General features: G+C 45.9%; 2 protein-coding genes across 10 annotated transcripts in view; one reads left to right on the forward strand and one right to left on the reverse strand.

The window, feature by feature from the left end:
• The window catches only part of ebf3a (EBF transcription factor 3a), a 281,532-nt gene that overhangs the window by 69,572 nt on the left and 189,992 nt on the right, over window positions 1-21,968 (reverse strand). For 5 of the 9 annotated variants that reach the window (XM_082544664.1, XM_082544660.1, XM_082544668.1 and 2 more), the window contains exons 1-2: window positions 21,912-21,947; window positions 21,508-21,705 (exon numbers count right to left, since the gene is read on the reverse strand). The exons of 1 other annotated variant lie outside the window; for it this stretch is intronic. The gene's annotated coding sequence lies outside the window, so the exon portion shown is untranslated. Of the gene's footprint in view, window positions 1-15,177; window positions 16,281-21,507; window positions 21,706-21,840; window positions 21,891-21,911; window positions 21,948-21,968 lie in introns of those variants that run through there. 3 more of the 9 variants (XM_082544663.1, XM_082544666.1, XM_082544662.1) reach the window with 2 other exon arrangements.
• On the forward strand, window positions 4,765-20,538 carry syde1 (synapse defective Rho GTPase homolog 1). The gene is made up of 14 exons (XM_082544631.1): window positions 4,765-5,030; window positions 11,057-11,319; window positions 11,897-12,374; window positions 12,457-12,795; window positions 13,094-13,289; window positions 13,787-13,950; window positions 14,419-14,523; window positions 14,619-14,707; window positions 16,289-16,426; window positions 16,503-16,629; window positions 16,757-16,932; window positions 17,714-17,969; window positions 18,050-18,340; window positions 18,521-20,538. Exons 1-14 carry the CDS (start codon window positions 4,946-4,948, stop codon window positions 18,700-18,702), a joined length of 2,889 nt encoding a protein of 962 aa, XP_082400757.1. The 5' UTR covers window positions 4,765-4,945; the 3' UTR covers window positions 18,703-20,538.

A 21,968-nucleotide genomic window follows, 5' to 3' on the forward strand; every position in this document is an offset into this window, starting at 1 on the left:
AGAAGCAGAACTTTCTGCTAAAAAGAAGTGAAGAAGCTGAACATTATGCTAAAAAGATGAAGAAACTGAAAATTCTTCCTAAAATGGATGAAGAAGCTGAAGTTTGTGCTGAAAAGAGGTTAAAAAGTTAAACTGTGTGCTGAAAAGAAATGTTGGCAAGCTGAACTGTCTGCTGAAGACAGTTGTAGAAGCTGCTGAAGTCTGAATTGTAATGAATTAGCAAAAATATTAAACAAGCAACACATTCAGCTGAAAAAAAGCTGCACACGCTGAAGTTACGTAAGCTTTAACTGTCTGCTGAAAACATGTTGCCATGGGCGAAATTCGAACCCGGTTCGCCTGCTCTGAAAACGGCTGCTTATCTCACTGAACTAAAGCAAGGCTCATGCTGGGGAGCTAAACTTGTAATGTGGTCCATTAATTTCAATGAGCCTAGTCTAAAAAGATTAGAGATGAATAGAAACTAAAGTGGCACTTGAATACCATGAAATATTTGAGCGTAACCTTGACAAAATCATTATCTGCTATGTTTCACACCAACTACAATCAGGTGGAGGGTAACATAAAAAAAGTCAACAGCACCTACAAATTTTTACTCTAGAATTCAAATAATAAAGATGAATGTTCTCCCAAGATTGCTATACGTGTATCAATCACTCCCACTTCCTATGCATTTTAAATTTAAAATATGGGACAAGATGATCTCAAGGTTTATATGGGATGGGAAGAACTGCAGAACAAGGTTAACAACACTGCAACTCCCGAAGTGTAAGGGAGGGATGGCTTTGTCTAACCTAAGGGAATACTTTTACGCAGCCCAATTTAATCAATCCAATTTAACCGGAATCATAAAAACATTACATAATTGTAATAAATTAGCAGACATATCGATCAAGCAAAACAGTCAGCTGAAAAAACAGCACAAGCTGTCAGCTTGAACTGTCTGCTGAAAACACGTTGCCATGGGCGAGATTCAAACCTGGCCATCCAGCTCTGAGAATGGCTGGTCATCTCAATGAGGTAAAGTAAGGCTCGTGCCAGAGAGCTAAATCGCTGATCGCACTTGTAATGTGGTCCATTCATTTCAATAGGGTAAAAACAAGAAATTGCATAAAAAGCTTAATATTTCAAAAAGTATAACAGTTATGAGCACCAAAAGATATAGCAGGAACTAGCAGAAAGAGCTTAAAAGAAATAGTTGACAAGAGCTGAAAACTTTCTGCAGAAAACAGGTGAAGAAGCTGAAATTTGTGCTCAAAACAGGTGAAGAAGCTGAACATTCCGGTCAAAAGAGGCAAAAAAGCTAAAATGGATATTAGAAAATTTGCTGAAATCATAAAAACATTGCAAAATTGCAATTAATTGGCAGAAATAATTAGGCTGCACAACCTAAAGTTCTGCCAGCTTGAAGTATCTGCTGAAAACATGTTGCCATGGGCGAGATTTGAACCCTGGCCTCCAGCTTTGAGAACAGCAGCTCATCTCACTGAGCTAAAACATAGCTCACCTAAACCCAGTGATCACACTTGTAATGTGGTTCCATGCATCTAAATGGGCCAAAAAAGTATCATAAAAGCTTAATATTTCAAAAAGTATAAAAGTTATGCACACTGAAAGATATAGCAGGCATTAGCAGAAAGAGCACAAAAACTGAGGCAGTAGTTAACCAGCAAAGAAACGGAGCAACTAGAATAATAAGGTAGAAGAATAAAGTTTAAAGAGAAACTGGATCACAATAGTGCGCCTCAGGCACTCACACAATTAAAGCTGGTTCTGCACTCTCTGTGATGATCTGATGGTGGCTGTTGGGACTGACTTTAAACCATCTGATGGAGTATGTCTCCATCTAGTGGAAGACCCGTAATTACAGGTGGAGAACAACAAACTTATTTTGGCAGCTGGATTCACAAACACAGACATGAAACACGCAAAAAAAGGGGGGGAGGCAGGTTCCAGTTTGGATTCAGGAGAAAGACACCGTGATGTTTACAGATATTTTATTTTGAAAAGGTCGAACGTGAGGCGGAAGGAAGTTAGTAGGAAAGGAACAAAAACGTTAGAGGAACAAGTTAGCGCTGCAGACTGTGTTGCTGCCGCAAGCCTGAGAATTAAAGACTGGAACTGAGAAATACTGAAGTTGTCATCATTAATGTTTGAGGCATGCAAACATTACAGACACTATCTCTACTTTCAAGATCAGGCTTCAAACTTTCCTTTTTGCTAAAGCATATAGTTACGGCTGGACCAGGTGACCCTGAATCCTCCCTTAGTTATGCTGCAATAGACGTAGGCTGCCGGGGATTCCCATGATGCACTGGGTGTTTCTACCTCACTCACTATGTGTTAACAGACCTCTCTGCATTGAATCCTACTTGTTATTAATCTCTGTCTCTCTTCCACAGCATGTCTTTATCCTGTCTTCCTTCTCTCACCCCAACCAATCACAGCAGATGGCCCCGCCCCTCCCTGAGCCTGGTTCTGCTGGAGGTTTCTTCCTGTTAAAAGGGAGTTTTTCCTTCCCACTGTCGCCAAAGTGCTTGCTCCTTTCTGATGACAGATCCTACTCCATGACACTTATATTTTTATTTGTGCATCTCTGCTTAATCAGAACTACTACTAATAAATGCATGAACTAGTTTTTCAGCGTCACTCTGAGACAGGATATTTCTAACTTTAGAGATGTTGCACAAATGGAAGAACGCAGTCTTACATATTTGTTTAATATGTGCTTTGAAGGACATGTCCTGGTCAAACATGACTCCAAGGTTCCTCACAGCGTTACTGGAGGCCAAGGTAATGCCATCCAGAGTAAGAATCTGATTAGATACCATATTTCTAAGATTTTCAGGGCCGAGTACAATAACCTCAGTTTGATCTGAATTAAGAAGCAGAAAGTTAGCGGCCATCCAGGTCTTTATGTCTTTAAGACATTCCTGCAGTTTAACTCATTGGTGTGTGTCTGTCTTTGAGTGTGTGTGTCTGCGTGTGTGTGTGTGTGTGTGTGTGTGTGTGTGTGTGTGTCTGCGTGAGAGTGTCTGCGTGTGTGTGTGTGTGTGTGTGTGTGTGTGTGTGTGTGTGTGTGTGTGTGTGTGTGTGAGAGAGAGAGAGAGAGAGAGTTTGTGTGTGTGTGTGTGTGTGAGTGAGAGAGAGAGAGAGAGAGAGAGAGAGAGAGAGAGAGAGAGAGAGAGAGAGAGAGAGAGAGAGAGTTTGTGTGTGTGTGTCTGCGTGAGAGTGTCTGCGTGTGTGTGTGTGTGTGTCTGCGTGAGAGTGTGTGTGTGTGTGTGTGTGTGTGTGAGACAGGCTAATCGAGTGACTGGTTAAAGACCAGCTGCGATGATCTGAGCTGTGGGTCTGATGAACAGCTGCTCTGTTAGGATCAGATATTCATGCTCACAGAAAACTGAGTTCTGTAAGATAAAGAATAAAATTCTGTTACTGATCAAACACAAAGACTTCAGACCTCCTGCTGAGCTGAGGGAGCTGCAGGAGTGGTGACGCAGTTTCCTGAGATCTGATTGGTCAGTATGGGCGATTTCATACCTGCTGATGTTCACATAATGTTTTACGATTTGTCTTTATCTTTAATTGTAGATTTAAGTTTGGTGCTGGTTGTTGATAGTCACCATCACACAGATGAGTCAGCTGATCGATGAAGATTCAGGAAACATTGTGTCGACATAAACTTTCTGGTAAAGCGAGGGCCGTAGAGGCAGCCTCAAACACAGAGGAGGGACAGGTGAGTAAGGAGGCCCACAGGCTCCCCTGCCTCTGAGTGGGTTAAATACCTGGTTACAGCTCAGAGTGATGTCACCTCATTGGCTGTCTGCTGTCACATGGGAAAGCTCACTGAGAGCGTTGGGGGTCTGGAGGTCCTAGACCCCCAAACACCTTAGTGCTGATGAAGAGGAGGAAGCTCTTTGCCATTTGTCTGGTCTCTGTTTGCAGCTCCATGTCCAACCTCGGAGCTCTCCTTCCTGTCACGTGGATGTTACTCCTCGCTCCTTTACCTCCACTGAGACACAGAAATAAAGGATTTACAGATTTCGCCTCCTGCTGAGACGTCTAAAGTAAGACTCAGCTTCCAGCACAGGTGAGTTACCTGCTGCCTGACAGGCTCAGCTCCAGACAACATGCAGTTCGGCCCACACAGGAAGTGAGTTTACTTTGGTTACACCTGTGAATGCAAGCGTGAGGAGACTACCTCAGGTCACTGGGAGCTGAGGCGACGCTCCAGCTTTCACTCCCACTTTGTGTTCTACAAAACTAAAGAAACCAACAGAGACCTCCAAAGCTCCTCCCCCTCCTCCTGCACCTAAACCTGGTTTCACCTTCAGCCTCTTTGTTCCGGTTTCCTTCCAGCAGAGGGCGTAACAGCTGAGTCGTGAGTTCGATCAGCCAGATTTTATTTCTTACAGATCGGTAGATGGACAGAGAGCAGCGGTTTGCAGCAGAGAGCAGCACAGTCCTGGGTTTTGTATTCAGGGCTTCTCTGTGTTGAGTTTACAGGTCCTCCCCAGGATCTGGTTAATGACCCTGAATTAGACAGTAGAAGAAGACGAGTGTCACCGATGACGTGGGAGTCACCCTCACTGCCCGTCTACATGAGTGTTAAGAATCACTTTTAAAATCATCAACTGAAGAGAAACTGAGCACTTGTTTGGAGCAGAACTACACCTCCCATGATGCCTCAGTGCAGCTCTCCTTGTGTCCCTGCAGAGGGAGGAGAGTGGGAGGAGGAGCATGGGGCGGAGAGGGGCGAAGGGGGAGTTTGGGAAAGAATGCGAGGAATTCATTTCCTGTAGAACAGCTCTGAGAACGAAGGAGGAGACGAGGAGTTCGTGGAGAAGGAGCTCTATCTCCTGCTCTCCTGCTGGATTACTGACTCCACTCTCCTCCCAGCACCTCCCGACTCAGGAGGAGCAGGAGGAGGAGAGGGAGGTGCACGATGGCTGAGCCCCTGCTGAAGAGGACCTTCTCCAGGCTGAGAGGCAGAGACAGAAGCCGCAGGAAGACCGACCCCAAACTGAGCGGTAAGCAGCTGAAACTCACTTTTCCTTCACTTACATGCAGCATGTGAATGCCTCACGCTACCTTTAATGTCAGAATAAAGTTTATGAAGGGCAGTGAACACCTCACGATGCCTTCATGTGATGAAGCTGCTTCCTATCACAGATTTAAGGGCACTGTGAGCACGCTCACGGCAAGCTTCCCAAACTTGAGGGATGAACTGCTCTCATCCCTGAAGTGGGCGGGAAACTAAGGCAGAGGACCATTGTTATGAAAGAGCTTGTTTAAATAAAGTTCTGCTGTTGGAATCAGCATTGACCTCATGACCTCAGGCGTCTCAGGTCACATCCGAGTGGGCAAACAGTGTCTGATCAGAGCTGAAGCAGAGCACAGGGAGAGTCTATGTGACTTTTCTGTTTTCATCGCAGCCTTCATCAGGACACATGACCCTGACGCTCTGTGTTTGCGTTCTCAGCAAAGGGTGGAGGTCAGCATGACCCATGAATGAGCAGACGACCTCGTGCTAACACGCTAACAGAGGCCAAGGTCGGCGTCCTCGTCTCTGCTGTCCAGTCCTCAGATGTTTCGGGGTGAATGTCCACGCGTTTCCAGTCAACGTGGCCACCCAAACCATTCAAAACCATCAATCTATATTAGACGTGACCTTTTCACTCACATACCAGTAATTACATCAACAGCTCACTGTGTTGGTGTGTGTGGTGTGTATGTTGTTCAGTTGAATTCAATAGCGCCAAATCACAACAACAACAGTCGCCTCAGGGTGTTTGATATTGTAAGATAAAGACCCTACAATAATACATACAGAGAAAATGCCAACAATTCTATGACCCCTATGAGTAGGTACTTAGCATTAAGAAGGAAAAACCTCCCTTTTAACAGGAACAAACCTCCAACACTCTGGGAGAGGCGGGGCCATCTGCTGCAACCACTTGTGGTGAGGAGAGGAGGACAGGACAAACCTACACCTGTTGCAGCATAACTAAGGGAGGATTCAGGGTCACCTGGTCCAGCCCTAACTATATGCTTTAGCAAAAAGGAAAGTTTGAAGCCTAATCTTGAAAGTAGAGATAGTGTCTGTCTCCTGAATCCAAACTGGAAGCTGGTTCCACAGAAGAGGGGCCTGAAAACTGAAGGCTCTGCCTCCCATTCTACTTTTAAATACTCTAGGAACAACAAGTAGGCCTGCAGAGCGAGAGCGAAGTGCTCTAATAGGGTGATATGGTACTACAAGGTCATTAAGATAAGATGGGGCCTGATTATTTAAGACCTTGTATGTGAGGAGCAGGATTTTGAATCCTGGATTTAACAGGAAGCCAAAACAGGAGAAACCTGCTCTCTCTTTCTAGTCCCTGTCAGGACTCTTGCTGCAGCATTTTGGATCAGCTGAAGGCTTTTCAGGGAGTTTTTAGGACATCCTGATAATAATGAATTACAGTCGTCCAGCCTGGAAGTAATAAATGCATGAACTAGTTTTTCAGCGTCACTCTGAGACAGGATATTTCTAACTTTAGAGATGTTGCACAAATGGAAGAAAGCAGTCTTACATATTTGTTTAATATGTGCGTTGAAGGACATGTCCTGGTCAAACATGACTCCAAGGTTCCTCACAGCGTTACTGGAGGCCAAGGTAATGCCATCCAGAGTAAGAATCTGCTTAGATACCATATTTCTAAGCTTTTCAGGGCCGAGTACAATAACCTCAGTTTGATCTGAATTAAGAAGCAGAAAGTTAGCGGCCATCCAGGTCTTTATGTCTTTAAGACATTCCTGCAGTTTAACTCATTGGTGTGTGTTATCTGGCTTCATGGACAGATAGAGCTGGGTGTCATCAGCATAGCAGTGTAAATGTATGCTATGTCTTCTAATGATGCTGCCTAAGGGAAGCATGTATAATGTAAACAGAATTGGTCCTAGCACTGAACCCTGTGGAACTCCATAATTAACCTCAGTGTGTGAAGAGGACTCTCCATTTACATGCACAAACTGGAGTCTGTTAGATAGATATGATACAAACCACTGCAGCTCTGGAAGCTGTTTCTGTGCTGTGATGAGCTCTGAAACCTGACTGAAACTCTTGTTGTGTCAAACACATCTGATGTTGTGTTGTCTGCTTCTTATAAAGTGTTTTTCTATTCTGAGCACTCAAGCACTTTATACTATGTATGTGTGTTCTGTCTAACATTCATGCTCTGATGGATCTATCAGAGAGCAACTCCGGGTTAGTATCTTGCCCAAGAACATTTGGCACGCAGACTGGAGCAGCCAGGGATCGAAGCACCAACCTTCAGATTAACAAATAACCTGCTCTCCCTCCTGTTCAACAGTCTTTGTGACCTTGTGCATTGTTGGAGCTTGTTTATAACATGTTTCTCAGCTTCGAACAATAAGAAACACGCGCTTTCCTGCAACTGGGGGTGTCGGAGAAGGTGAAGGTACACCTGCACATCTGGAACACCAGCACAGTACACTTTTACCTGAGCCAATCAGCCGTCACGTCACATCCGAGGGAACTCAGAGTGTGGATTTGCTGTGCTGTTTTCACTAATATGTACGTTAGATGCTTTTGTGAACGCAGTGTGTGCGCTGCAGAGCTGCATCAGAGACTGTGGAGAGGAAAAATGTTGCCACATGACCTCGGTTCTCTGAGAGAGTCCTCAACGAGCTTCCTCAGTGCATGCTCAGACCTCCTCCTCACTTTATTTTTAGAGCAGGTCTGCTCTGGATCAAGACTCTGGGCTCAGGGCCGAACTCTTACACACACACACAGAGCAGTGACGTCTTCTGTTTCTATAACAACAGACAAACAGCCAATGAATGGACCGAATGCTCGTGATGTCACTGCGATGTCACTGCTCAGTGCCGCGTGAAAACATGATGTCTCGCGCCGGATTTCTTCTGTGCAGAGCTTCATGCAGGTGCATCATGAGTTCATGGCTGTGTGCTCTTGTCCTGCTGTTTCATCAGCAGTTGCGGCCAAAGAAGTGAAGTGCTGAGACTTTTCCACGTCCGAGTCCTCGCTCTTTGTTGTGGTGAGGGGCAGACAAGTTTTCCATTTCTTTGTTCTTCCGCTCGTGTCCATCCTGATTGTTTTACTGATCTCTCTCTGACATCTGGGAGTCCTTACACTAAAGTAATGATCATTATCCTCTGATAACTTCTGAAAACCCAGAGGAAAAGCTTTAAGTAAACAGGAGGAACAGATGGTGCTCCACAGAGCGATCAATGACGCGACGTGTAGTTACACTTCCAGGTAAATCCTCAGTAGGGTTCAGGGTTCAGACTGAAGCAGTGTCAAAGGTTCTCCTCAGTCCTGGTTTGAAATCATGACCAGATCTAGATCCAGATCCTGGGGACAGTCGCACGTTGTTAGCTTTCTGTAGAAAATCTGGGTCAGTTAGCCACTTCCTGTCATTAGGCCTGTGTGTGGTTTCTTCCTGTTTATCTCTCTGGGATGTTGAGTAAAAGTTTGAGATATGAATCTCAGTGAACACGATGGCTTTATTTCATATTAACATTTCAAACATTATGTGTAAGGACTTTTAAAACCACGCAGGTGAACATGTAAACATGTGGACACAAACATGTAAACATGTGGACACAAAGATTAAACAGAAAACGAGCTCGATGGCTTCTTCCTTCAGCTCACATATGCTGACATGCACGCTGCGATTCATGGAGCGAGCCGGAGTGAACACATTAAACCAACGCGGAGGTTAGTCTGATGGTTCGAAGGTCATCCTGAAACTCACTCACTGAGTTTCTGATGTAAACATGTGGGTTAAAGGTCAAAGCTGTAGCAGACAATAGGTCAGAGGAGGATTTTCAGGGAACTGTCCCTTTAAGAGCCTTTAAACGAAAGTGTCTGAAACACATCAGTTTGTTTAGAAAGTGTGTGTGTGTGTGTGTGTGTGTGTGTGTGTGTGTGTGTGTGTGTGTGTGTGTGTGTGTGTGTGTGTGTGTTTGTTTGCAGGCTGTAATGAATAGTGAATAGACAGCAGTGTGTTTGGTTTTAAACACAGAGACTTCATTCACATCTGCACAGTCACAGCTGTTTATTCACCCTACCACCCCTCCACCCCCACCACTCCACTCTACGCCCTAACTCCCCCACCCCCGCCCCACAGTGATCGCTGTTTGTAGGACCGTTGAAATGAAAAACAGATGGACTATTATTAGCGCTCACGCTCTCGTCTCTGATGACAGGAAATGAGGGACAACCTCTGCAGAGTGTCACTTCCTGTCTGGGCCCGTTTTCAGTCCAAAGGGGCTGTGCTGAGAACACAAGGAGAACAGCTAGCCTTCGTGTTGTAGCTTGGTCCGATTCAGTCCACCTTTCATTCCTTTAAAGTGTGAAACAAATGCATTGAAAGGACCCCGCGTGTGCGTGACGATGTTTTAACCTGCAAAGTGAAAGAGAGTGATCCTAACCTCCAGGAGGGATTTCTTTAGTTCATCCTATTTAGCTATGATCCTGATGTCCTTTGGGACTTTGTTTAACTACAGTTTAACTACAGGAAACCACACCAGCCGATAACTGACCCTCGAGAATACTCGAGCACCATCCAAACTACTTTAAAACAGTTTGAGGGGTCCTGAATGCAGTCCTGAATTCGGACTTCTCTTAGATTCTCTTGGTGGGGGTGCCTGAATGCAGAGGACACAGGTTAAACTGCTGACTTTACCCAATAAGAAGTCACAATGGTGCATTCATGGCATTTAACAATTTCACACAAACGAGTTTAACACATGAACTCAGAACACACGTCACATTTACAGATGCTGAAACACACACAGAAACAAACAGAGTGTATTCATGAGGCTCAGACAGCTACTTTGCAGACCGTCACGAGGATCTCACACACACACACACAAACACAGTCCTCGTGCCTATGGTACGACAACTTTTCTCCGTGCCCCTGGTACACTGCGCAGGAGCACTTTGCTACACACACACACACACACACACACACGCGCACACGCGCACGCACACGCACACGCACACACACACACAGTCCTCGTGCCTATGGTACGACAACTTTTCTCCATGCCCCTGGTACACTGCGCAGGAGCACTTTGCTACACACACACACACACACACACACACACACACACACACGCGCACACGCGCACACGCACACACACACACACACACGCACACACACAGGAACACTGGGTCTGCGCTGAGGGCTGGAACAGTAATCTACATGTATAGGATGTGACAGAGAAACGTTCCACTTTCCTTCACAGCAACAGCTGATCATATGACCATCAATAGGAAATCAGCTGAAAACAAAGGTCAGCTGAGAGCGCTTTATATGTCAAAGTAAAAACCCTGTAATATTACAGAGAAACTCCAACATGTCAGAAGGCTGTAGGTGTTGCATACCATGCGAGAGTCAGAGGAGTCATGAAGACAGACAAAGTTGAACTCTGCAGTGAATGCAGGAAATCCCAAAGGTAAATCATAAAGTCCAAAAACAGAGGAAACGCTAGCAGAACACTGGGGTAAGGGGAACAAATGTTCTGTTGAAGGACAGTGACAGGAGGGTAACCAAGTGGAGACAGCTGTGCAGATGGAGACACAGCTGAACCAAATCACAGAGGACTAAAATCAAAGCATGAGGAACACTAACTCTCAAAGCAAAAGAGAAGTGAGCTCACTAAATGAGGACGACACAGATACATTAATGACCAAATACAATAATAATATGCAAAGCAAGGCAACCAGGAATCAAAACAAAATATTTCTACAAACCAAAACTCTAAAAAATGCTGGATAATCTGACACAACCATGAGACAAGAGCAGGCGAGCAACTGTCTTAGCAACAGTGCGAAAGAAAAACTTGTAACAGGAAGAAACCTCCGGCATAACCAGGCTCAGGGAGGGGCAACCACATGTGGAAAAATCAGTTTTGCTTCCTATCATCTGATCTGGACCAGTGTGTGCAGATCAAACTCCACCTCACCACTTTGATAGCGCCAAACGTACTGATCCAGCCCATAATAATAGCTGTTTGTTTACTACAGAGGCTCCAGTCCGGCCCGACAATGTCTTCCAGTCCTCTTCCTCACCATCGTCACCAACACTTACAGACCCCGACCCCCCATCGCCTCCTCGAAACCATATCACAGTGGCGAAGAAACAGCAGTGGGCGCGTCAGGGCTCTGCAGCTCCACCCACCTTCTTGACCTCAAGCGCCACCATCACACTCTCAGACCAGGAGAGACCCACAGGGATATCTCAGGATGCATCTGGGCAGGCCTTGAGCCATAGGCTGGTGCAAGACAAGGTAATAGCACACTATCTATATGATTGAGCCTTCACACTGCCATTCTCCTTTGTCCCTTCTTTTGCTAATAGTCAGACCTTTACTGCTGCTTCAGTTTTTGTTCTGTCCGCTTTGTTCTTGTCCTGCTAATAATTGGGCTTTATCTTCCTAGTAATCTTTAGTCTTTCTACTTCCACTGCTAATCCTTAATCATTGTTCTTCTCCTGGTAATCCTTAGTCTTTGTCCTCCTAGTATTCCTCCAGCTACGATGTCCATGGTGGTTGGGTCCCTTGTTCTTGTTCTGCTGCTGCTTATTGAACCCTTTCCTATGTCTCAATTCAGGTGCCTTCATTAATACGTTCCCACGTATTAAAACAATACAGTGCATGCACTTATTTGTGTTAGGCATGGATTTTTAACAGGGAAAACAGAGAAATATGTTCACTTCCCAGAAATAACAGTTGCAAGGTTGTTGGACAGAGATTGTGCTGCTGGTAGATGGACACCTCCTCCTGGATCTGATGGTGGTTTGACTCCTCACTCTATCCCTTCTCTCCCTTCAGTGATGTGTCCACTCGTTATTGTCATGGTTTGCAGATGCAGCAGTGTGCTGACAGGATGTGCACCAGTCTGGCCTGGGATAAGACCAGTGCGTCCTGTGTTAGCACAACAATGCAACAGGAATCCTACTACCCAGCAGGGGACCCCGCTGAATCTCCCTCCACCTCCGTCAGTGCCAAGCTGTCTGGCCAGCGCGCCTACCTGCAGAGCCTGGATCGCAGCAGCCGAGCCTGGGTGCTTTCTTCAGGAAAGACTGCAGATGAAGTGTGCGACCCTCAGGAGGACAGTGGCAGCAACATCTGGTACAACCCGATCCCCGAGGAGGAGGACTTAGGAGGTCTACGCCGGGACGAGGATGTATGGAAGCGGAGGGCAAAAAAAGATGAGCCTAGTGCTGGAACAGACATTGGCGGAGGTTGTAGCAGTGCCAGTCCACTGGAGGACTTTCAGTGCTCCAGCCTCCCCAATCCAAGTGTCAGTCACCATATCGATGACATCAAAGCAGAAAATACAGGTAAGACTTCCTGTTTCACCTGCTGTCACCACATTGCTCAGGTTTTGTCTTCATTGGCGTTCTTCATCTCACCCTGCTTCAGACTCTCCTCCAGACTCTAGTCCCGCCTCCCAAAAGAAAGGGGGTGTGTCAGGAAGTATGATTGACAGGTTGAGGTCTCCTGGTACGGTAAGAAAACTCTCTCTAAAGATGAAGAAACTTCCCGAGCTGCGCCGGAAACTCAGCCTCCGCTCATCTTCTCGGGCCCATCGGCAAACAAATGACAATAGAGGAAGCGGAGAGGAGTCGGCTGGTAAGAGCACGGCATCATTATTGGCGCTCTCCAACCAGAACGTGATCAGCAAGTATCATCTGGACAGCTCCACCTCTCCAGCCCGACCACAGCGACGGTCATCAAGAGGATGCTCAGCCAGTAAAGGAGGTAAACCGCTCGTGGGGGAGAAGAGGTTAGCTCAGATGTAGAGCAGGAACTTTCATGGCTCTGGGCAGGATTCAGGAGTAAACCGATAGTGAGAATGAGTACACAGTAAATACAAAGCGTCTGTGACTGTATTTCACAGAAATCTGTGTATCTTCCTGATATTTCTGACCTTGCCAGAACCACATTAAGGTCATGGATTCCATCTTCATCCATTTTCAATAAAGCGTGGGGAATCTCAGCCTCTAAGTGAAATCCAGTGAAAAACTACTATAATAGAACATGTGTGTCTTCCTGTCAGGGTATCTTAGTGACGGGGACTCCCCTGAACTACTGCCACGACAGCAGCCCTCTCAACACGTGATCACCCAGGATGGGCCCTGTGACGTCAGCTCATTCCAGCTGTACGTGGGCTCCGACCCGCCGAGATGCAGCCAACGGGTGACGGGTTTACTGACTGTCCACTTGCTGGGGCTGGAGGAGATGAAGACCAGCAGGTATAAACATACCTTCAAGCCTTTAATTCACTTCAACACAGAATCTGAACACAGCAGCATCCAGTGGACATTAAGAGAACTGCAGGTCAACAGTCTAAAGCTCAGACTGGCTGTTTTACCAGCAGCTAATTCATGACTGTATAGGGTATAAATCGTCTGAGTACAGGTCTGATATAAAACATTCTTCTAACCTGGATCTCTGGTATCTGACCAACAATATGTCTGCTGGGGTTACCAGCAGACCATACAAGAAGTCTGAGCTCCAGTTTTAGGAATTTACTTGGATGTTACTGAGTACTAATTAGCAGGTCGTCTGTGTCTATGTGATACACCGGACAGACCTGTACAGTCTAACAAACTAATCCACCCTCTTGGTCACTTCTGGCTCCACTGACAACATTTTTCTGTGAATGTTGTGTTCAAGGGGGCCCCCTGTTGGAGGGTTAGGTTCAGATTTGGAGCAGTCATTCTCTGTCTCTCTGGATGTTCGGTCTCAGGTCAGAGGGCAGTAAGGAAGTCTTCCTGGTGATACAGATTGATGGGGTGACGAGAGCGAGGACTGCCCTCCTGATGCTGCGAGGCTCGGCCCTCCCCTTAAACCACACTTTCCACCTGGAGCTAGAGCGAGCCAGGCAGCTCCGCATAGTGGTATTAACACCAGGTAATACAACAAAGCCGCATTCAGGCAGAACCAACGTTCCCTCTAATGTTTCACGTGTCTGAGCGAATGCACAAACTCCCTGAGCGTCCCCTTGGACCACTGTGAGCAACAGCAGACGTGTGCACTGTGGTCACGCCAGCATCGAATAAGTTACATGTTTATTAAAATAATCAAATTACAGCATTTATGTGAGACTACTTTTAATTAACTGCTTTAGCCCACTTACAATGAAAATTTAAAAAAAAAATCTTGTCCATGTGCAGCATGTTAACACTATTGGAAGGAAAAATAACTTGAACTCCAATTTTGAAAACACAACTTTCTATTTTTATTTGATCACGACCCCCCCCACACACACACACACACACACACACACACACACACACACACACACACACATCATCATCATCATATTCTTTGGGTGTCCATTTAAATCTGCTCACAAATTTTTTTTCTCCCCTTTTTCAGTCTGTGGACCCAAAACAACATCTGAGCAGAGTCCCAACTCAGGTGGTCCAACTAGAAACCGGGTGTGCGGTCTGGGTGGGGTCTCCATCCCCCCTCTCTTCAAAGGTTCATTATACCACATTGTTCATTGTTAATGCAGCTGACACTATGATTATCATTGACATCTGAATTGTATGCTGAGGATGTGTTTGGTTTGTCAGGGAGTCGCTGTCAGCAGCTCTGTGTGAAGCTGGAGCCCAGAGGACTTCTCTATATCAAACTGTCTCTGCAGGAGAAATGGGACACGCAGGTACACAATCCCACTGCTGCTGCTGATACATGCAGCTAGATTTAACTGGAACCAGCAGGTCACCTGGGCGGGGTCCCATCGTCCTGCTAGTCTGGACTGTTCTTCAAATAGCACAACTCGAAAACTTTGAATATACTAACAACGTATATAATGGTAAAAGTAAGCTTTCACATATTCATTACCAGAGATGGGCAGTAACGCGTTACTGTAATCTGATTACTTTTTTCAAGTAACGAGTAAAGTAAGGGATTACTATTGCAAAAACGGTAATTAGATTACCGCTACTTTCCCGTAGGAATGCTGCATTACTGCGTTACTAAAACCGTGATTTTTTTGCGAGAATGTCTCATGACAGTGACGTAAGCGAGTGCGCCGTTAGTGACAACAGCTGTGTGCAGATCAACAGTGGATCATATATCGAGTACAGAGAGAGTATGAGCGTGCAGCGTTTAAAGCGTGGAAGTACTGACCTTACTTTGAGTTTGACTCCATAAAAAGTGACAAAAACATTAGTGTCCGCTGTGCGTGGGAAGAAAACTTCTTTTTACAGCGAAAAAACCCCTAAACTTCCAACAAGCACCGAGTAGCTACGACGTGATGGGAAACTCACAGAGAAACTCGCGGATTCTTCCACCGACCGCGGCACACCTGCACCAGGGTAAACCTCCGCCTACCCCACTCCTGCTTTACAGGTGAAAATAGAGCAACAGGACCGCTGAGTCTTTGACTTTATTTATTTTCTGCTGTGTTTTACTTGCATCTATTTGAAAGACTGAGTGTAAACACAAAAAATATTTTATTTTATGTGCTGGAATGTGCAGAAAATAGGTTTAAATGTTAAACTAATTTATTCAACTCAGAGAATGTTGCAGATAATTAAATGTTTGCTTGATGCATAAAGTTAAAAGATTAAAACTAATAAAACAAGTTTTAAAAAGAGACTTTTCCATTTGATTACATTTTGTATGATGATTATGCAGAAAAAGTAGAATTGGGCTGAAAGATCTATCACTTTATCAGCTACTCAGGTTGTAAATCGTGTTTTTAAAAAGTAACTAAGTAACTAAGTAATTAATTACTTTTGAAAATAAGTAATCAGTAAAGTAAGGGGATTACTTTTTTGGGGAAGTAATCAGTAATTAGTTACTGATTACTTTTTTCAAGTAACTTGACCAACACTGTTCATTACACATAAAGTGAAATTTTTGAAGCCTTTTTTGTTGTTTTCATTTTGGTGATTGTGGTTGTGATATGGAAACGTCCAGCTTCTCAAGGGTGTGTTCACTCACACAGTCGGTACCTGGTGGGGCTCCTTCACCATCAATGCCTGCTGCAGTGCAGTGTAGCATAGCCACGGTCAGCCTGCAGCTGCTCCAGTATTACAGAAGCCCAGATAGGGGTTCAGGTCAGGTGAGCTGACAGACCAATCACAGTAGCATCATGCTCAGCAAACCCTCTGGTAGGAGTTGCACCGCTGCTGAAAAGGGAAATCAGCATCTCCATGATGAGCATGAAGTGCTGTGAACTGTGGACCAACCACCGCCGCCGCTACAGACTCAATCATAAATTGTGTGTCTGCAGCCCAACGGCGACGCATCCACCCCGTCCTCTGTGTTTGGGGTTGAGCTCCACCACCTGGTGGAGAAAGAGGGCTCTGCAACTCCCGTCCCCCTGCTGATCCAGAAAACAGTGGCAGAGATCGAACGACGGGGACTGAAGGTTAGCGTGCAAGTCTGCTGTGACAAAGATGCCGCGGCTTCGCCGTCAGCTGATTATGTGTCTGTGTGTGTGTCAGGTGGTAGGTCTTTACAGGCTCTGTGGCTCTGCTGCGGTGAAGAAGGAGCTCAGGGATTGGTTCGAAAGGAACAGCTCAGCAGTTTGTCTATCTGAGGACCTCTACCCTGACATCAACGTAATCACAGGTAAGCACAGCAGAGAACATGTACTTGACCCCTGGCTCCTTACCCTGTCCCTGTGTCTGAGCTAGACTCTGACCCGACCTCTGATCGTCCTCATACTCGTTGTGACTGCACTCACCTGCCTCCTCAGGGATTCTAAAGGACTACCTGCGGGAGCTGCCATCCCCCCTCATCACTAGGACTCTGTACCAGGTGGTCCGGGAGGCCATGACCCTACGACCCCCACCTGTCCAACCTGCAACACCTGATCCCCAACTGTCCCAAAGGACCGTGGAGCTGCTGTCCTGTCTGCCACCTCCAGAAAGGGTAACAGCCAGTACTCCTGCAGTACTACTGTGGTAATCTTGCAGTGCACCAGCAGTATTCTTACAATGCAGCTTCCTGCTGTGTCCTCACAGTCAGCAGTACCTTGACTCAGTCTATCTGATGGACACTAGTCCACAATGTTCTTCCTCATGCTACTCTTCTTCTTCTGTGTGCAGGCCTGCTGTTGGTCCTGCTTCTTCCTGTCTCTGGGACACTACTGTGACCCAGCTGTGAGCCCTCTATGACCGCTCTAGTTTGCAGAGTTGGTGTAAGACAGATAAAGAACACACAGCGTTTACATTTAAAGCAAATGATGAAGGTTTGATTTCGTCTGATCGAGCATGTCGCGCTAGAACTGGCCAGTGACATAATTCCAGTAGTCAAGGAATTCTGCATGCACCAACTGCATTCTCATTGAGACGTTTCTTCTTCGTTAATGCAGAAGCTGCTGTCGCGGTTCCCGGTGCATTGTGGGTAATGTTGGCAGCAGCCTTTGAACAGGAAGAATAGTCTGGAATAATGAACGCATGCTTCCTGTTTACTTCCTGTATGAACACATGGTCCTACAGAGGGGTAGAAAACTGGCAGCTTCAGCTGCAACCTAACACCCTGACCTTTGACCTTTTCGCAACCTGGAACCTTTGAAGTAAAATAAACAGGCTGAATATTTTACATTCGGGAAAATTGAGACGAGTTAATCTGAAATCTGACATCAGGTCAGATTTCAGCAGGTCAACCGCTGAGTTGTCTACTAACTGTCCTCGCCATCTCTCGCTTTCAGGCCACTCTGTTGCTCCTGCTCGACCACCTCAGCCTCGTAGCATCTTTGAGCGCCGCCAACAGGATGACTCATCAGAACCTCGCCGTGTGCTTCGGGCCTGTGCTCCTCACGCCAACCCAAGATGCGTGGAGGGGGGGAGGAGGGAAGTCGGGAAGAGGATCAACGAAGGGCTTCTATCATGGCGAGGAGATGGCGAGCGCCGTGGACTTCAAACGGCACATCGAAGCGCTGCACTACCTGCTGCAGCTGTGGCCAGGTAAGCCCTACAGACCTGCCCACATTCCTTACCTTGCCATGGAACCCATCGAGATCGTCCCAATTGTTCTTTGTCCTCAGTGCCGACTCATCGAGCACCAGCCGACGCCAATGCCTCGCCTCCTCCCTCCTCCACCCCTCACCAGAATCCCTTGGTGCAGCAGCAGCGGCATCCTGCGTTGCGCCTGGCTCTACCACAGAGCCCTGAAGAGGAGGTGGTGGTGTCACGGCGAGGGCGTGGCGGTGTGGCCCGGCTGGAGAGTCCACCGCCAATCAACAGGTACGCGGGAGACTGGAGCGTTTGCGGACAAGAGTTTCTGACCGGGCAGGATGCCGATTACGATGAGGTGGCAGGAAGCGAGAGCGATGCAGGTAAAAATCAGCTGATCGTCTACCTATACACATGGTTAACCTGCACAGGTGTCACTGAAACACCTGTTTGATTCCTGCTGGGTCACATTACGGCCTGAGAGGGTGACTGTAGAACTGACAGGTGTCTGACTGACAGCCCCTTCTCCTCTCTGACTCTGCTTCTTCCTCTTGGCTTTTCAGGGAGTGATGATGAAGACGAGGAGGAGAAGAAGAGGGCATGGCCAACAGGAGGGGGCGGAGCTCTGTACATGGATGACTTCCTGGACTTTGACGCTCCGTTTAACTGTCGGCTCAGCCTGAAGGACTTTGACACGCTGATTCACGACCTGGACCGCGAGCTCGCCAAACAGATCTGTCTGTAGAGAAGGAGGAGGAGCAGGAGGAGGAGCAGGAGCAGGAGGAGGAGGAAGATCTGACCTCATTAAATTTCAGATCAGCTGAGTTTTAAAGTGTTTGTCTCTGATGGTTTGAGTTTGTGCTTAAATGAAACTACAATGAAGTTTGTGTGGGAAAGCAGATCAGCTGTTAGCTTGACCTCTGACCTTTTACTCCATACCTGTTTTCAGCAATGAGAACAGAATAACTTTTCATAGCAACAGGGATGAACATTAATGATCGCTCAAAGTTCAGAGTTCATCAAAGAAACTTTTTATAACTTTTTCAGTGAATTATAATTAACGTTGAATTATTTAACGTAATGAAAAAAAACACCTGACGTGTTTATTTTCGGACTTTTAAAAAAGAGAGAAGAGTCATTTTACTCTGCAACACATTTCAAAAGCAAACATTGAAAATAAAAGAAAACATTTCTTGTAATAATAAAAAATAAATAATTAGCATGAAGAGAAAAACCTGAACTAATCTCGGTGCTGGTAAAATATGAGTTTTGTATTTCTCTGTTTTGGGCCTTAAAGAAGAATATTCTAGTTAAAATAAATGAAACAAATAGTTATCTGAAAAAATGGGAAATGTTCTCATTGCCATGACTTTAAAGTCTTTTTCATTGTGAGAGTGTTTATATTGATTAACTATAAAGTTAAAAAAGGAAACAATTAAATGCCTGACCTTTAAATCATCTAAACTCAACCCTCCATTATCCCATCATCAGGGCTCAAAGTACCAATGTTCTCATTCCTCAAATGATAGAAAATAATCTTTAAATAAGGGGAAACTATAATCTGAAAAAGGTGATCATGGTGATGAAGGTTCTCAAATCAAGTTTCATTCAAAGCGTTTCTTTGGTGAAGTCTGAAGGTGAGGCTACGTCGCTCTTTAAACTGATTAAATCAGCTGCTCAGGACGTCTTGAAGGAGGCGCTGTGCCGAGAACCAAACAGAAATTTATTCCTTATTTGAACCAAACAGAAATGTATTCCTTATTTGAACCAAACAGAAATTTATTCCTTATTTGAACCAAACGGGAATTTATTCCTTATTTGAACCAAACGGGAATTTATTCCCGTTTGGTTCAAAGAAAGGACTCAAAGCGTGCACGGTGACGGTCTCAGGGTGAGTCTAACGTTGAAACCAAAGTATGTGCCTCAGAGCCTGTGAGCTAACATTAGCTCACAAAGTCCAGTAATCAGTGACATCACCAAACGAGCAGCTCTCGACAGAGTCCGCACGAGGCTTCACAGGGGGGCGGCAGCAGAGCGCCAGGTCAGGTTAGACAGCACGCATACTGGGGTTATTAATAACAACTGCTCTCTGAGATTGTGGAGCTCCGAGTTCAGGCATGCCGTTCAGAGCCACAAACCGTCAACAAACTTTGGGCCTGACTGCAGCTTCAGTGTGAAGAATGGGTTCTCTGAGGCGTGGAGGAGGTACAGGAACCTCCTTTCACAGCAGCGAGCACCGGATATCTGGGTATCAGGGCTGGACTTCGGAGGATCTGGTGTTGTTTGCACTGTTGAAGCCATAATTTCTGTTTTGATGGTACAAAGTTTCTCACTGTGAGTTTGTGAAGTTTGAAGCTCTTTTCTCCTTGTTGTTGCTGACAGTATTATTATTGTTATTATTGTTGTTGTTGTTGTTACTCTGTTTTGCACATCTTCAATAAGCACTTGTGTTTTTTACAATGAAGACGACGTTTGTCTGCAGATGAAGTAAGCAAAGTGATGAAGCACAGTTCCTGTTGGAACAGAACACAGTCTGTATGTCTTATTACCCCAAACAGCTATTAAACACCTTATTAATGAAGCTTCTGTCTGCTGTGGTCAATATCATCACTGCTGTCACTAGACCTCAGTGCACCATTCACATTGTGTTGCACTTCGCTCTCGCTCTGCAGGCCTACTTGTTGTTCCTAGAGTATTTAAAAGTAGAATGGGAGGCAGAGCCTTCAGTTTTCAGGCCCCTCTTCTGTGGAACCAGCTTCCAGTTTGGATTCAGGAGACAGACACTATCTCTACTTTAAGATCAGGCTTCAAACTTTCCTTTTTGCTAAAGCATATAGTTAGGGCTGGACCAGGTGACCCTGGATCCTCCCTTAGTTATGCTGCAATAGGTGTAGGCTGCCGGGGATTCCCATGATGCATTGGGTGTTTCTTCTTCACTCACTATGTGTTAATAGACCTCCCTGCACTGAAATGGCCTGTATTTGTATAGTGCTTTACAGCGCTCATTAGTTCTTATTAATCTCTGGCTCTCAGCAGCGTGACTTTGTCGTGTCTTCCCTAACCCCAGTCAGTTGCGGCAGATGGCCGCCCCTCCCTGAGCCTGGTTCTGCTGGAGGTATGTTTCTGTTAAAGGGTGTTTTATAAATAAAGTTGAATGTCTCACAGATTAAATCTACATCATGTGACATCACACGTACCTCTGACTCCTCACTAAACATCAGCGTCTTTCTAAAGCACTACAGGCTGCCCCTCTGCAGACTTCCTGAAGTCAGTCAATCAGAACAAACCCCCCTTAAAGGGAAGGCACTAAAACAGCTTGTTTTACGAGAATGGGGGGGGGGGGGGGGGGGGGGGGCAAGGAGCTGCAACTAGTAACAGACAAAGAAGGATTATTCTGATCTTTGAATCATGCAAAGGTGCTGCTGCAGGACAGTCTAAAAGTCTAATCCTGTCCTCACCTCAGTTTCACGGTCTGCAGAGGAGGCAAACTGTCTGTCAGTCTGTTGATCATGTATGAGGCAGCTAAGGATGAAGCTTCCTCTGAGTTTACCTGTTCACTGTGGGAACTGTCAGCCCTCAGTCTGTCTGACAAGACTCAGCGATTTCCTGAGGTCTCTGCAGCTGAAATCTGTAAGTAAAAAGGAAAGCAGCTTCGACCAGCCTGTGGGGACGTTTGTAGGACGGTCGTCTCGTCCATCTTTCAGCAGGTGCAGCTTCACCGCAGAAGACTCTGTCCTCATCAGTCCACCTTGATGACATTGACGGGATCAGAGACACATGAGACAGATCGAAATCATAACTTTGTTTATGTGGTAACTTTAAAAACAGCAAACTCTGTTTCAGGTACATGTGTCAGTTTAAGAGGGGCGGGTGGATGACGTACAGAAGCGTGATTGGCAGTGATCAGTGGCGTCTCTCACTCACTAACACCTGCATTTCTTCCTCTTAACTCACCTGTCAGTCAAAGCTCAGCGTGCATCAGGCCCCGCCCACCTTCTCCGTCCCGATAAA

Source organism: Aulonocara stuartgranti (genome assembly GCF_965226115.1).
Source record: "Aulonocara stuartgranti genome assembly, chromosome: 8".
In the NCBI taxonomy this organism is placed as follows: domain Eukaryota; kingdom Metazoa; phylum Chordata; class Actinopteri; order Cichliformes; family Cichlidae; genus Aulonocara; species Aulonocara stuartgranti.

Excerpts from the sequence above, each read along its gene's own strand:
- syde1 (XM_082544631.1), top strand. The coding sequence starts at position 4,946 with ATGGCTGAGCCCCTGCTGAAGAGGACCTTCTCCAGGCTGAGAGGCAGA. Across the intron at positions 5,031-11,056 it reads GACCGACCCCAAACTGAGCG|AGGCTCCAGTCCGGCCCGAC; the intron begins GTAAGCAGCTGA and ends TGTTTACTACAG. Across the intron at positions 16,427-16,502 it reads TCGAACGACGGGGACTGAAG|GTGGTAGGTCTTTACAGGCT; the intron begins GTTAGCGTGCAA and ends TGTGTGTGTCAG.